This window comes from Phytophthora sojae, assembly GCF_000149755.1.
Source record: "Phytophthora sojae unplaced genomic scaffold PHYSOscaffold_5, whole genome shotgun sequence".
NCBI lineage: Eukaryota > Oomycota > Peronosporomycetes > Peronosporales > Peronosporaceae > Phytophthora > Phytophthora sojae.
In genome coordinates, this window is record NW_009258119.1 from 2,679,370 (window position 1) to 2,695,052 (window position 15,683).

The 15,683-nt window shown below is 51.7% G+C and overlaps 6 protein-coding genes across 6 annotated transcripts; 4 read left to right on the forward strand and 2 right to left on the reverse strand.

Moving 5' to 3' along the window:
* Positions 1-1,936: 1,936 nt before the first annotated feature.
* On the forward strand, positions 1,937-3,489 carry PHYSODRAFT_333436 (hypothetical protein; the record flags this gene model as incomplete). Its single annotated transcript, XM_009530620.1, has 5 exons — positions 1,937-2,326; positions 2,379-2,461; positions 2,519-2,591; positions 2,836-3,135; positions 3,163-3,489. 5 exons carry the CDS (start codon positions 1,937-1,939, stop codon positions 3,487-3,489), a joined length of 1,173 nt encoding a protein of 390 aa, XP_009528915.1.
* Positions 3,490-5,440: 1,951 nt separating this feature from the next.
* On the forward strand, positions 5,441-5,890 carry PHYSODRAFT_507023 (hypothetical protein; the record flags this gene model as incomplete). Its single annotated transcript, XM_009530621.1, has 1 exon — positions 5,441-5,890. One exon carries the CDS (start codon positions 5,441-5,443, stop codon positions 5,888-5,890), a length of 450 nt encoding a protein of 149 aa, XP_009528916.1.
* A 421-nt stretch (positions 5,891-6,311) lies between these two features.
* Positions 6,312-7,984, forward strand: PHYSODRAFT_249099 (hypothetical protein; the record flags this gene model as incomplete). Its single annotated transcript, XM_009530622.1, has 3 exons — positions 6,312-6,409; positions 6,453-7,640; positions 7,702-7,984. The coding sequence occupies 3 exons, from the start codon at positions 6,312-6,314 to the stop codon at positions 7,982-7,984; spliced, it is 1,569 nt and encodes a 522-aa protein (XP_009528917.1).
* Positions 7,985-10,907: 2,923 nt separating this feature from the next.
* Positions 10,908-11,420, forward strand: PHYSODRAFT_391791 (hypothetical protein; the record flags this gene model as incomplete). Its single annotated transcript, XM_009530623.1, has 1 exon — positions 10,908-11,420. A coding segment is annotated over one exon (513 nt), but the record flags the coding sequence as incomplete, so codon positions are not given.
* A 1,900-nt stretch (positions 11,421-13,320) lies between these two features.
* Positions 13,321-14,604, reverse strand: PHYSODRAFT_402788 (hypothetical protein; the record flags this gene model as incomplete). The annotated part of the gene is made up of 2 exons (XM_009530624.1): positions 13,321-13,535; positions 13,674-14,604. Coding segments are annotated over 2 exons (1,146 nt in total), but the record flags the coding sequence as incomplete, so codon positions are not given.
* Positions 14,605-14,661: 57 nt separating this feature from the next.
* Positions 14,662-15,105, reverse strand: PHYSODRAFT_407256 (hypothetical protein; the record flags this gene model as incomplete). Its single annotated transcript, XM_009530625.1, has 1 exon — positions 14,662-15,105. A coding segment is annotated over one exon (444 nt), but the record flags the coding sequence as incomplete, so codon positions are not given.
* Between the last annotated feature and the right edge of the window lie 578 nt (positions 15,106-15,683).

The window sequence follows — 15,683 nt, forward strand, 5'->3', positions numbered from 1 at the left end:
GCTCCCGCGTACTTCCGGTGCGGACGGGCTCGACACTCCGCACCTAGAGGAGGGTGAAGTATCGTCCAGCGATAGCGACAATGTGTCGTCCAGTGCCAGCGAGTCGTCCACCTCGAGCTCCTGCTCGAGGTCTTCGAGGAGGAAGAGGAGGAAATCCAAGCGACAGCGTCTCAGGCCACGGAACAACACTAAAACCGCACCTCCCCCGACGGAATCTGTCTGCGCTGTCGAATACGTGGACGGAGCACGCGGGTCATCGAAGTCGCGAGTCCACCTCGCGACGCTCGCGGAATCACTCGGCTCCCCGGGCTCTCGTGGAAACACTTCCTTCGCGATCCGAAGGCTGGTGACATCGAGCAGGTGTGTTTGATCACCGAGACCAACGGGACAGCCGAGGGTCTTCACGCACTCAGCGGTGACGACGCGTCGTCGCGGCCGAGGAGTGCCGAACCGAAGTCTGCCCGCGAAGAGCGATTCGCAGCGCAGTCCTGGGAAGCGCTGAAGAAGTCGGGTAACCCAGTCTACGATACCGCGCGCGAGTTTGAAGACGTCTTCCCTGATGAGATCCCCGCCGAGCTTCCAGCCGACCGCGGAGTTCGGCACGAGATCGACCTCGCGCCCGGAACGAAGTACTGCGTGACGCGGCAGTAGCCACTACCGCGAGACCAGGTCAAGGCCATCGACGAGTTCTTCGAAAAGCGCCGCCTGGCTGGCCACGTCCGCGATAGCACCTCCCCACACTCTAGCCCCACGTTCTGTGTGAAGAAGGCGACTGGCGGCTGGCGCATCGTCCACGTGTTCAATAAGCTGCGACCATCCCGACACAGACCCCGATCCCGCGGAAGGACATGGTACTCGACTCCATGCCAGGTAGCGTCATCTATAGCGCCATCGACCTGACGGACGGCTTCTATGAAGCTATGTGACGAGCTCAACGGTCTACAGAGTTGTCGTCCTCTCCGAGGAACTGTTTCGTAAAGCACACTAGTGTTAGAAAAAAACTAAGTTTCATAATAGGCTGGCGAGCAAACGCCGCGCCGATAATAGTGACTGAAGACACTACGCTCATTCGGTGAGCAAACGCTGCACCTCCCCATGAGCGAACGCTGCACAGAAAAATCGGCTATGCTACAGTTACCGATCAGTCGCTTGTCTAACGCAAAGTAGATTGCAGTGTGGGGTTCCGTGGTCCATCGCTGTTTTGGCCTCGGGGCCAAAGTTGTTCCTGCCTTCTAGCCGCACTCCCGGCAGAGGCCGGAGAAGCCCCCATCGTTGGCGGGCCTCAAGGCGACTCTTCCTACCCGGCCGCAGATCTCAACTATGGGAAGGCTAGACACGTTTTAGGCCAATCATAGTCTGTAGGTCAAATATATGCATTATAGTATGGAGCCAAAGTGCGTGTGGGCTCGCTTCCTTTTTGTGTAGAAACATATGCGTCCAGGATGAGAGACGAGTGCCGCGAGGGCGGCGAGGACGGCAAGGGCGACAAGTTTAGAACGTCAACTACATAAAGATTATTTTTAGGTTGCCTTCTGCAATGTCATAGCGCCTAGCAACCTCAGTGGACATTTATATACGTATTTTGCAGGTCTCGCATGGGAAATGATCTCGGGTGGTCAATTCCGTATGCAATGCAGAAGAATGTTGCCGCACGGAGTCTCGATGACGGGCAGCGCAATGGACGCGTTGCGTCGTGAATTCATGCGCCAAGGTGTTCAAGGACAACACATCCGCCGACACATCATAGAATTTGTGCTGGGGCCGCCACGCCTTATTAGAAGGCCCGATGTGGTGAATGCTTTTGTCGAGCTTCAACAGGAACCCCAGCCTCCCCCGAATCCGCCACACCAAGTGCAACAAACACCAATGGAAGAGGGCCCCGAACATCAACATCAAAACAACCTAGAACTCCTACTCCCAGCTCACGCTACTGCCTATGATCCTCGTGCACCAGAACCTAATCCAGCCCGCGCTACCGCTCTTGATCCTCGTGGACCAGGGCCGGCCGTACAGCAGGGACAGCCAAGCCGCAGGGCGATCCGAACACGGTCAACCTGTGCAGCGCCCGGACCAAGTTGCTGAAAGACGTCTAGCGGATTTCCTACATCAACTAGAACCCGTCGTGATTCCAGACGACGCGCCCGAAATTTCCGCGGCAAGAAATGCCGCCGATGAGCCCGACGATCAGCGTTACCCTTATATCCGGGTAGTACAATGGATCTATGACGGTATCGAAATGAGTGCTGAGGTCCAGTGGCACAACACTATCGAACCTGCAAGAAATCTTACCCCCGAAGATCAAGCGGAGGCCCAGCGCCAACTACGTGTACACCAAGACCGAGCAGGGGCCCAGCGCCGTAATATCATTGAACCCGTAGAAGATCTCACCCCTGAAGATCGAGCGGAGGTCCAGCGCGAAGAGCGCAATCAGCGTGCACGAGAGCGGCTCTGGGCTCATCGGGTAAGCCAAGTACGTGCATTTAGCCGAGGTATTTCATAACTTTGTTTTGTATTGCAGGATGACAGCGAAGATGAGAACGAACGCTCAAGCGAAGAAGACGACGAATGGCTTCCAGGTGATTGACGGCTCAGTACCTCTGCAACGGTTTGTATTACCTACTTCAAGTACTTTTTTCTGCATTCGTGACGCAACTTCGTGCACTTTCCACATAATTAAACCCTTAACCATGCACGGCAACACGGTGACGCAGCTCGCCCACCAGCTGCCAATACACCACGTCACTCACTTCCATGCCCACCGCAGCCGAAACATACACCGAGCCATACACGGAGCTCGAGACGGAGAACGTGACCGAGACGCCCATCGATGCCTAGCCATACACCAACTCCGAGACGAAGCCCGAGACCGAGCAAGACGAGTCGAGGCAGCAGCTGCCGCCACCTCCCACCACTCTGACATTCGCCGGAACGCAGCGTGGCCACGGCCATTTCACCCCGGAGCTATACGACGGCCCGAACGGCCTGCCCTGCAACGTGTACATCGCTGTCGCCGCCACGCACTTGTCCGAGGTGACAGAGCTCGCCGAACCGCTCCACCACACCACATCGCTGACCCCCATGGTCACCACAGCCGAAACATACACCGAGCCATACACGGAGCTCGAGACGGAGAACGTGACCGAGACGCCCATCGATGCCTAGCCATACACCAACTCCGAGACGAAGCCCGAGACCGAGCAAGACGAGTCGAGGCAGCAGCTGCCGCCACCTCCCACCACTCTGACATTCGCCGGAACGCAGCGTGGCCACGGCCATTTCACCCCGGAGCTATACGACGGCCCGAACGGCCTGCCCTGCAACGTGTACATCGCCGTCGCCGCCATGCACTTGTCCGAGGTGACAGAGCTCGCCGAAGCGCTCCACCACACCACATCGCTGACCCCCATGATCACCACAGCCGAAACATACACCGAGCCATACACGGAGCCCGAGACGGAGAACGTGACCGAGACGCCCATCGATGCCTAGCCATACACCAACTTCCCCATCCATTCGCTATAATTGACTACGTAACGTGATTGTATTGGTTGGTGTTAGAGGTTTTAAGGGCCCCGTAACTTTCAAATGATACTGAAAGAGTTAATGCGATAGGAAGTACTTTTACCAAACATAGATGTTTTCTTTAGTTCTCCATCTATGATCTCGTATTCTAATTCCGCCTTTGTTAGTTTGTCAAATGCTCCGCCATGCATCTCACCAGGATGTAATACAACCCGGTCGCCTTTTGTCGTTCTTTCTCACGAGCTTGTTCGTATGCTCCCCATTGCTGGTGACTCATCTGAACGGCTTCAATCTGGATAATATTCTTTCTTAATGGTAGCTGCAAGCGTCGGATAGAATCCCAATGCTTGGCGCTCGAATAAATCACCCTTGTATGATACCAGTCCTGTCATTCGCGCGCGAAGTTTATCTATGTTCTTCAGCTTCATATGTTTTGTGTCAATGAAGTACCGTTCAAAATCTCCTGATGACTCTGGCAACAGCGTTGTCCATTCTCCATCTTCTGTCTTGATTGGTCCCTTACAGATATTACGCGCTGGAATCATTTCCTAAAGATTATTAATGATACCAGATGCAGTTAGCATCATGATTTTGCAGTTCTTGGCAGCCATCAACATATCATACAATGCTGTAGCATTCTTAGATCCATTTGTCATTGCAACAAGGGCATTGTGTGCTTCGTCCATGATAATAAACTCATTGTCTAGTCGTAATGATTTGATCTCTATACCAGTTAGCTCATCCTGGTGGTCTCTAGTTTGTCAACCATATTAGATGCATTAGAAGAAACAAATCGGCATCGATTACTTTTTGCCCCAAACCGCTTGAGCTCCTTACGGAAGTTATCGTGCAGCGATTTTGGTGCAATAACTATACATTCTCTAAAATGTTTAAAGCGTTCTGCGATGGCGATTGCATTGATTGTTTTTCCTGAACCTGTACCATGCAGTAGTAGCATCCCACGATTTTGCGAGTGGATTGCATATTCTAATGCGGCCTGTTGATGCGGCTGAAGTTGAATTGACATAGCTGTGTTGCGGTACTATATTATCGCTTGTGAAATTGCACTTCAGATATCTTAGATATATACCAATACCACTAACACGATGAACACTAACTACAAATTCCAATATCGTAATTATTTGAAGGTTCGCGACTGGGCAACCAGCTATATTACCATCATTGATCATATGATATGGTCAGAGTATAACGCATACGAACAGCATGCTCTCATCGATGAGATCAAAAGTAATCGTGTGTTCATCTATCAAACTGAGCTAGAATGTTTAGGCGAAGACCCGACTGCAATCAAGGTAGCACGCGAATTCCTAGAAGCGTTTGAAATATTCTAATCGAGCGCCGCCGCTACGCGGCGGTGATTTTTAGTTTGTTGGCGCTTCGCTCGCTATGCTCGCTTCGCTATTGGAGCAGACTGCCTACGCTTCGCTACGGCAGTGGCGGACCCGTTCCGCTCGCCTCGTCGGCTCGCTCCGGGGCGGGTACTGCGGCCCAGCAATATCGTATGAGGGGGTCGCAGTCCGATTTGCTGCGCTCGGCAGCAAATCGGACTTAGTGGGAATCGTACTTAGTGAATAAGCGTGATCTACGCGCGTCTTTCTGATTGATTCTTAGGATACAAAATAAGTTCATACTAGCAACCCTAATAATTGGAACAGTCCAACGATTGCCTGTTTACTCAAGCAGCTGACAACGGAAGAAGAATGGAACAAGATATGTAACTTTCCGGCTGCGGCATACGTGTGGTTCAACCATGACGATAAATATCTTTTGAATGGACTAAAACATAATCCTAACGTGTTGACATATGACTACGATCGCATTGTAGATGCTCGCAAAAATTTACACCGCGAGTTATTGACAAAGCTATAGTAGCTTACTTTTTTTTGCTAAATATAGCATGATAGTTTACGTTCTTGAGTTAGCTGATGGTCATTATTATGTTGGGCGTATCGATAATTTAACGGCGCGACTAGAAGCGCATGCAAATGGGCGTGGCTCTGAATGGACTAAACAATACCCGACGATCCAACTAAAAGGAACGTATGAGGAAACTTCCCCGTTCTACGAAGATATGATCACAAAAATAATGATGGCCAAATACAGGATCAGCAAAGTTCGTGGTGGTAGCTACTCACAAGTGTTTCTTCCAAAGTCAAAGCATTTTGCAATTGTATCTGAGTTACGCGGAGCTAAAGGAACGTGCTTCCGCTGTGGTGGGTCACACTTTGTTCGCAGTTGCAAGGAACCTAGAACAGATGTAGGCGATCCGCCAGAAGAAATGGTAGAAGAATCAGGGCTTGCGTATCGTTTGTTGCAAGTGCACATCGTAAAGCAACCAGAGCAATAAATTGGTTCTGGAGCTGAAACATTTATCTGACAGCAATCATGATGTTTCGTATGCCCTTCGTTGTAAACGGATTGGTGTTACGATAGGTATTGTGGCTTTCATCCTTTTTGGCAATTTGGGGGCTCCGAGATAGGAAATAGAGGGTCCGAGATAATATAGATCTCAGATATAGCAGGAAGGGCGATCTGAAATGAGGAGAAGGGTGGGTCAAAAATAATAAATGTGGTCCGCTTTAATCATACTGGGTCCGTTTTGCCAACATTCGCCGGCAAAAATGGATGGCGCGCCGCAAGTAAGGACCTCGACTCGCTCAACACTTGCCAATCCGACGCCTAGCTGCGAAACGCAGCCATGACCTACGCCGACGACTTTCGCTGGAGGGCGATTGTCTAAGTGCATGTCTACGGTGTTCCTATTGAGCATGTATCAGAGCTTCTCGGGCCCAAGGATAGAACCTTTCGTCATCGCCTGGATCGTCACGGCCGTCCTTCGGCTCTGCAAGGACATTGCGGTCGTCCCGTGAGTCTTCGGTGGCAGACGTCTCCGTCTCAGTGTCGTCGAGTGCATCTTCGAATTCTTCGGCTACCGTCACCGTTGGCTCCGGCGCATCATATGAGCTTGCAACGCCCCTCACTGCTAAGAGCTCCGTCGTGCCGGTGTACCGCAACTGGGTGGGACCTCGCTCCGTCCAAGGCGACAGCGCATGCTGGCGCGAGGCGCACGTTATGAAGAAATGCCCCTCGAACTACGACCGCAACGAGAAGACCAACACGTGCTGGGCCGAATGCCCCATTGAGTACCCGGTGGAGTGCGGCATGGAGTGCATCCGCCAGAACGACGACTGCGGACGCGAGGTGCTCTACAAGGTCGGCTCCGTGTTCAACGTCGGCATCAACGGCGTCATGGACAACTGGTTCGGCAAGTTCTCGGAAATGGCCAAGGGCGTGCGGTCCGCCGTCATGTGCTCCTGCATGATTGTGGGTGAGCTCCGGGCACTTAACCGCTACATCCGCTCCATTAAAGCTGCGGACCTCGAGGCGTCTCAAGACAAGATCATGGTGCTGCTCTATCAGTCGAACGCTGTGGTGGTTGAACTGCCTATTACGATCAAGCTGTGTATGGGCGGAAAAACAACCCGCCAATGGTGGCTGGCGGACCGCATCATGGCCACTTCGCAGTTCATTCTGTCCCAGGTTCTGGCCCACGACGACAGCCTCATTACGAGTTGGGAGCGCTTCAAGGCCTTCATGAAGGGAGCCAACTTCACGGCCCCGCCGGAGCAGATCACCAAGGGCGAGATCGGATACCTCAAGGACGCTCTCAGGCCCAACTCGACGTGCGGCCACGACCTGCAAGGCCTCATGGAGCGCACGTGGTCGACCGTCGAGGCCTTGAGGGAGCAAAACCCCGGCATTACCAAGGACGAGCTGCGCGTCAAGATCCAGGACACGGACATCGTCAAGACGGACATCGCCACGGTGACCAGCAACTGCATGGAGCTACTGATCTCCCAGTCCGACGAGAAGACGGCCTATACCACGCGCGACAAGCTGCGCAAGACCTTCGGTGTCGTCATCAACGACCTCATCACAACGGGCAAGATCGACAACGGCACGTCCTACAAGGCCATGGAGTACGTGTACAAGGTGGTGAACCAGGGCCTCAACTTCTGGGTCGTCACGGGCTTCGACATGAGCGGCATCTCGAGTTTCATCTCCGAGTACTTCCAGTCCATCTGCGGCCCGACGCAGTTCATGGGCGAGATCGACGACGGCAGGGCTCAACATGATCCAGAAGGCGTTCAAGAACAGCACCATGTCCTGGACCAAGAAGGGCGACGGCCAGGTGATCATCAACTTCCAGAGCACCGACACCAAGAACGTGACGGTCAACATTATGTCTGGAGGCGACAAGATCGACGAAATCGACGTCGCTGCCTGTGGGAAAGCCACGTGGAAGTCAACTGTGGAGAAGCTGGGCGGCCGGACGCTGTATCTGGATCGCTGGCGTCCTGGTTTCCTGGGTCTTCCTGGCACCGGAGGTGGCTCTTTGATGCTGTGGGTCCCTCATGCAGCTGAAGGCATTGTCTGTTGAGTCGGCCATTGACCATGTTTCAAAGGTAAAAACTGTCTCGATCATCTCGTGAGTCACACAACACTACATCGGTATAACGCGCACGTGTTGACTCAACACATGTTACGGTAGGCCATAACGAAATCATCGATGACTTGAGCACGTCTGATTCAGACGTGCCCAAGTCATCGATCATTTCGAGACGGTCTGAAGCGGTACAACGAAGAAAGAAGGGAATGTCAAATGAAGGTTCAAGGAAAGCTTGACGTCGCACTTCTCGGAAACCAGAGCTTCGTAGAGGTACCCTTGAAGTTGTCCACAACAACTTTAGTGCCACTGATATCAGCTCGAAGCTTTTCCGGGTTCGAAGACGATGCCTATCAATTTAGGTTGAAGAGAACTACTGTAAACTGCACTTGGTCGACTCACTGGTAGCGACTGCTCCTACCTGTTGTCGGAACGTGCGCCGACTGCAACAGGATGGCTGCTTCTGCCCCATCGCTCCATTGAAGCCCACCGGTTTTTCCGACTTGTTCACGATGCTCAATACCAGGGACTTCCTGGAGGGCGGCGTGTATGTGTCTAACTCTTAGAGCGTGTTCGCTACGCAGCTGGAGATGGATATCTGCAGGGAGTTGGTGCAGGGAGTTGGTGCAGGGAGTTGGTGCATCTCCATCTCCAGCTTGTTCGCTACAACAGAGCGCATCTAGGTAAAATTAGCCAATTACAGTGCAACTGCAACGACTCGCTTTACTTTGCTGTTTCTTCGTCGGCCGAGAACACTGTGCCCGAGACACCGGACGCGTGGCAAGATGGACCAAGCTGCCCCGAGAGCTGCGCCTCCGTTCCCGTCAGCCAGTGGCGACCTCGTGCTGACTGCTGCCAGTTTGGACATACCTGCCTCTGATGTTGCTCTTGCCTAGACTGTGTATGCGACACCGGCCACTACTCAAACGGAATCAGAAGAAAAAGACCAATACTGGTGAAGCGTCTATCGCTACGAAGCAACCCTCCTTTGCGTGGACGACTGCAGCAGCTGATGCCTTGCTGCGGGCTCGTTTTGACACGCTCAAGCATCGTTTTCAGGGCACCAGAAGCGCGAAACAGCTTGCCGCCGCCTGGATGTTAGTCTCCGCAGAAACGTATCTAGTCTCGGGGCTCGAAGTGAAACCCCACCAGTGCAAGTCAAAGGTAAAGTACAAGGCCATCTATGATAACGTGTAGGATTTCTAATTGATTTTGTAAAAAGTAAAGCGCGGCTGCAACTTTCTTCTCAAAGCTATGCTGCCGTACTTTGGCAGCAGCAAACAGAACACCTTGATCTCGTAGTAAACCAGCAATCCGTAGGAAAGTCGGCTTGGTGCAGCGAAGATTCCAAACCAACTTGCATACGCGGCTGACTGTAGCATGAGGTCACGGTACGAATCTGTTCCTTAGGGCCTCGCGGCGCATCGTCGGATTCTCCTGATAGGAGGACTGCAACCTGTGCGACAGCTGAGCATGTAGCAACCAGTACAGCTTCCTCTTCGTCCATTGTGTGTGCGGCTGAACTGCCTCAATCTCCAGCTACTTTCTCCTTCTCCACCTCTGGGAGCTGGAGAAGGAGACGGGGTAATTCTCCAGTTGTCACGTTGTGAACTAAACTATTTTGACCAATCAAAAGACAAGAAATAGAGTTGATGAGAGGCCATCTCCATCTCCATCTCCAGCTCCAGCTACCTAGCGATTCGCTAGTAGCGAACACGCTCTTAGAGCGTGCAGAAGAAGGCGGAAGGACACGGCAAGCAGCTCTCGATGATGATCACCCACGAGTAAAGGACGATAACAACCTCAGATTTGTACAACAGCAACCACACCAAACGGGCACGAGCAACCATAGCACGATCGACGATTGGGAAATGGACAGTTCGGTAACTACATGCAGAGCGACTCGCTCTGGGAAATGGACTGGTCAAAAGCTAGAGCGACTCGCTCTGAGCGAGACAACAATATTATTGAGAGCATGCGCGCAGGTACATGTAACACCTGCGCAAGAAATGTAATTAGGATGCCATGGTACTTATATTTATAGGATTTTACTCTTCTTATTTGCTACGTTGGTCGCGCGGATAATACGCTGATGTAGAAGCGCACGGTAGTTTACGACATTGAATTTGTCGGAGCACAACTTATCCATTGATCCACGTAGCGTATGCGGGCGATCTTTCATAATCGCTGTGGATATCTTTTCGATGAAGTAGAGCAGATAAATTCCACAATCAACAGAGTTTTGCTGCTGAGGCTTGGTAGGGCAGGCGTGAAAACTCCATTTAACCGACCCCACCGAAGCTGTTTCTGGGACCCGCTCTTTCGCCAACCACCACTGCATCAAGGAAAACACGTTTGCCGTGTCATGCGCTTCTGTAGCAGAATTAACGTGATACAGCCGAATGACGCCCCCCCTGCAGGGGATTCTCAACCGCAAGAATGCTCCAGTGACTATTACCGTTAACTGGAAGAATAACAAACCGGTACGATACCCAGTCAAATTTCCCTATGTGACCAGCGAGGCGCTCGTCCCTTGCAGCTTTCGCCTTCGTTCTTTTCACGGCTTGCATCGTTCGGAAAAAAGAAGTTCCGCGGCAAAAAATTAAGCCATTCTCCCGAGGCATGAAACCATGCACAAAATAATCAACGGCGGACTCTGTCAAAGTCTGATGCGGCATAGGCTGTCCAGGTCCTCGCGATAGATCCAGCTCGTATCATCACCACGCGTCCACTCCAATATTGGCTTCTGCTTCCGCGACCTGGTAGCAGACTGCCTCCGAGGCAAAGAAGTCTTCTTAGCAGCTGTAGGCACCTCATACTCGCTCTCTTCGGACTCGTTACAATCCATACTCTCGCTACTGCTATCGCTTTCATCCGATCCAGCGCTATCGTAGCTGTCTTCATCGCTGTCTTCATCTCCACAGCCATCGAAGGGTACAGCGACGTCACCGAGGGTTACACCATTATCTTGCTCGAGCTCACTGTCCTCACCAGGGGTTACGCCGCCATCACGAGGGGTTACTCTATCATCAGTAGCGGTCACTCTATCATTTTGACCGCGCTCACTGTCGACACCAGGGGTTACGCCGCCATCACGAGGGGTTACACCATCATCACTAGTGGTTATTCCATCATTTTGAACACGCTCACTGTCGACACCAGGGGTTACGCGTCCAGCACCTCCATTCTCCTCGTGTTCACTGTCATCGCCACGGGTTACACCGCCACCACCAGAGGTTGCACCGCCATCTTTCTCGTCCTCACTACCATCGCCAGAGTGTACAACACCGTCACCAGGGGTTACGCCGCCAGCACCTCCATTCTCCTCGTGCTCACTGTCATCGCCACGGGTTACACCGCCACCACCAGAGGTTGCACCGCCGTCAGTAGAGGGTACACCGCCATCGTCAGGGGGTACACGTGCTGTGTAGCGTTGGATAAACCGTTTTACCCATGTTACTTGGGACTCTGGAATATCAAAATCCGAGTTGAACTCTTCCAGGCTCCGGCAATAAAACATCACATCGTCAAACGTCCAGTTGTCCTCCATAAGCTCATCAAGGTATTCGATTACTCTCCATTCGTCCGGCTTCATCTTGTGTTTTCGTCCTCCGCCTTCGTTGCGCTTGCGATCTGAGCCAACCTCTTTGTCACAAACATCCCAGTAGCGTTTCACCCAGCCTCTCAAAGTCGATTCCTTGACCTAATGCTCGACAGCGGCTTCTTCTAGAGTCCAATCTGGGTTATCTACTTTCCAGCGCCTTAGAAGCGCAAGCTTCTCCTTCTCAGTGCGATTCACACACACCCGCCTCTTCTTTCGGAAAAGGGGGGAAGGGAGGGGGAATTCTCGAATGATAGTCAGCCGTATATGGCCAAGCATTTTAGGTATCAGATTTAATCAGATCAAGAGTAAATATCAATTTAACTTGCGCGAGTTATTCTGAATCCAGTATTTCAGATTTACTCGCGTGAGTTATTCTGAATCCAGCACTTTGAGGTTAGTATGAAGTACTTCGGGGTTAGTATGAAGTAGTGCGTAACCGACCTACAGCAGACCAGGGGGGCTGTATGAGGTTCGAACTGCAGTGCTTACATTCCCTAAGCCCGCATTTGTGGTGATACGCTTATACTTGAGCAGTGGTCGTGAGCTTATCCGGTTAACACGAACGCCTACTCAGCCAAGTTGCCTTTCCGTCCATTGTAGCTAGTAGGGGGTTGCTTGTACAGGATGACAGCAGCGAGGCCCAAGACTTATTGACGCCTGAACAGGACAAGCGCGAAGCGACAAGTGCCGAGCACGAACTAAGTCAAGGGATGATCCAAACTACACATGTGGGCTTTATATAACTCAATGGAAACCTCCATTTTGATATATGGAGAGTAGCACATAGTGACCATGTTGCGTTGGCGGCACCAAGTGCTAATAGTTAGCAGGTGCTTCCAAGCCGATGAATTCTACTTATTAACACGGAAAACGCTGTTGAGAAATCAAGATAGATTCCGGGAGAGCTCGAAAGTGGTTTCGTTACGCGAGCCTGATTGTTCTACCCACAAAACTAGAAACACCTACAGAGTGGCATTCGAATACATACTATGTGAGTGATCAATTATATCGCTTTGTGACGTAGGTGTTTGTAGATCTTGCGATATAAGCAAGGTCCAGGAAACAACTACATGGTATCGGTGGCAACAACCAGCCTCCATTTCAACATTACCGACCTTGTGAGAAGTACTTCAGTCGTAAAAGATGTAATATTCCTATAGACACGCAGGTAGCCTCTTGCCAGGAACTAATCTAAACAAAAATTGCATGTCGAGGGCCGCCGTGGCCAGGGGGGACGGCCAATTTGGCGTCTGATGGGGACGGGCTCGGTTGGAAGTGGCAAATGCTCAGATGTGGTTGACGTAGACCATACATATGGCCCAGAACTGGTAAATGTTTCTTGCCAAGTCGCCAAACCAGTCTGAAATGAATATGGGGGAGCTGCAGGACTTGGCCGTGCAATCGGCGGGTAGAGAGGCTGGAAATGCTGTGGATCGAGCTGGAAAGCCACCGGGTCTGGTAAAGTCGCCGTGTAACCAGTTGGTCTGTAGGCATATGCTGTGTATCTGGTGTGATCTTGCGGACAAAGGTTGAAACCAGGCGCGAAGCCAATATTGAACCCGACTTCTGCCCCGACCACACCAAGACTTTGAGCTGGGAAGTTATGCGCATGTCTCCTGAGATCGGACCCGGTGTGATTGCCATGCAGCGACACTTCGTTGGCTGCCAGCAGTAAACCGGTAGCTGAATCATCTACATGCACTGTAGCCGCACTGCTCACTTGTGGACGCTTCTGGCGCACACGCCTATCCTTGAATCTTAAATTGGACCCATTAACTCCTGGAACGCTGAGTCCGTAAGCCGCAAGTCCACAGATTATGTGGGCACAAGACAGGAACTTCTTATAGAAAATACATGAGCACTCAAACGTACTCAGGTGCACCGCCCACCCGCCTCGTGGCATGCCAACGTGGTGCGCGCGGCGTACAGACCATTTCACAGCTTCCTGATAGAACTTGGCAGCGGTAGCCTTTTCTGCACCTGTTAAACACTCGGGCGATATGATGACAGGAGTTTTGACGTTGCTGGGGGCCTCCAACTCGTCAAGATCAGACAGTTCGGAGCGGTCTTCCAAATGACCACCGCAATGATATAGCACGCGAACAACCGACTTCTCGGTCGTAGCGTAAACGACGACTCGGTTGGTCGACACTAACGTTCGGGCCAGCTGCTTTGCAACTTGAGGCGGGGCGTTTGGTCCAGATGCCATGGGAGGTGGTACACACAGCGAATAATCTTCTGCAATCGTCAGTAGCTTCATCAACAAACGGCGCGTATCTGCTGCCTTGCGCTGCGTATAGCGCTTGATGCTGGCATTAAACACTTCACATGGGTTGTTGGTTGTAGCGTACCCCCCTGGAGAGTGATAAATCTGCCATCTCCAGAAGCGGCTATGAATCCATTGTGCCGCGAAATATGTCAAAAAGACGTGCAACCTTCTATCGCATTGCCACTCTTGAGATACACGCCCCCACACCTCCCAAAATTCGGTTTGGTTGAGTGTGTAGTGCATGTCAAGAATACCACGATACACCATAGCTCGCACCGAATCTGGTAAGTGTCGCATTCGCTTGCGTACATTGTACATCACGTGGAAGAAACACATCAGGTACGGACAGGTTGCACATTCTGCAACATCCCGCAGTCCGTTCAATTGGGCCTCTTCGGCGTCGCCCATTATCACGTCAACTCGAAGTGGTCTTTTCATGTGGGTCCTGAAAATTCGTGCGAAAGCTCCAATCGATTCGTAATATTCGCGTCGGGTCCTTTGGCTAACAATGAAAAGCGCGGCTAGGTGGTAGCTTCGGTGGCGATCGGTGAAACCGCACGTAACAACAGGGTAACCGATGTCGCTCAGCTTGAAAGTAGCGTCCAAGTGAAAAATGAGAAATGCTTCGCGATCCTGTAGCGAACTGATGTTTTGCATTAGCTTCAAGCTGGTGATTCCAAGTATCAACGGTTCATCATCTTCCCCGTTCCCAACAAAAGGGAAGCCGTGTTCATCTTCACGATTTCCAAACACAAACGCGGTGTCGGGATCCACTCCAGCAACGAAGGCCTTCGCCTTCACTAACTCCTTCGTCCTGACAATAGAGTTTTTAGACCCCTGCAGCCATCGATTGTACTTGACACTACGCAGAACTTGTGGGCACGTCGGAAACCCAAGCACTGGAGTCGGTATTTCAGGTGCACGAAGCATGTTGCTCCAGATTAAGCGTGGTGGTACCGCGTTTTCACCCATTCGCTGGATGTAGTCGCGCATTTCACGTGTCACCTTGGCGCGAGGAGGTAACGAACACGCTATGTCTTCACGCGCGTGTGGCTGGCCATTTGTGTACGCAATCCACCGCTTCGAAGTCGGGCACTCATGCACTTTCCAGAGCGTTGCACATTTAACAGTTCCTTTGCAGTCTGGACTCTGACAGCGAAGGCGCCGCTCAGCCATCGAGTGGTCCCCGGGGCAAATCATACACCAGCGCGTCCTTACCCAAAATATGGCAGAACAGCAAAATCGCTCCCAGCGAAACTTGACTAACGCATCTTCGCCTTGGAACTCGGCTAACTTCGTTCAGGTGTGGTTTGGAGACATCTGAGGTGGGGACAGCTGCAGCTAGGTTCTCCGCAATCTCTCGAAAGGTACTGGCTTGTTGTGTTGTGTGGGGAGCTGTTGGCCGACAGTAATCTCGTGTAGATTACACCAAGGTTGTGAAATTTGAATATTTGAAAGTCTGAGCGTCAGATTAACTCGCGCGAGTTATTGTGAATCAAGAAATTCAGATTAACTCGCGCGAGTTATTGTGAATCAAGGGGTTTAAGCTGAGCCACCTACACGTTAGCACTGGTCATCGCCGCGATCAACGTTTTGTATGGTTGCCGCACTTTGGAATACTGTAGAAATACCAGCCAGTTCAGCAACCAGCTTTGCAACCGTCATCTCATTGGTTAAAAATGGAGTACCAGGTAATGTGTCACTTTGCTGTAGCCCTTTGAGGTTGCTTTATGAGCAACGCGCTGTGAAATGAGCTGAATAACTCTTGTGCATGTAGTACTGACTGCGAGAACCTCTTTGTAAAACACTAGCGTCGCTCT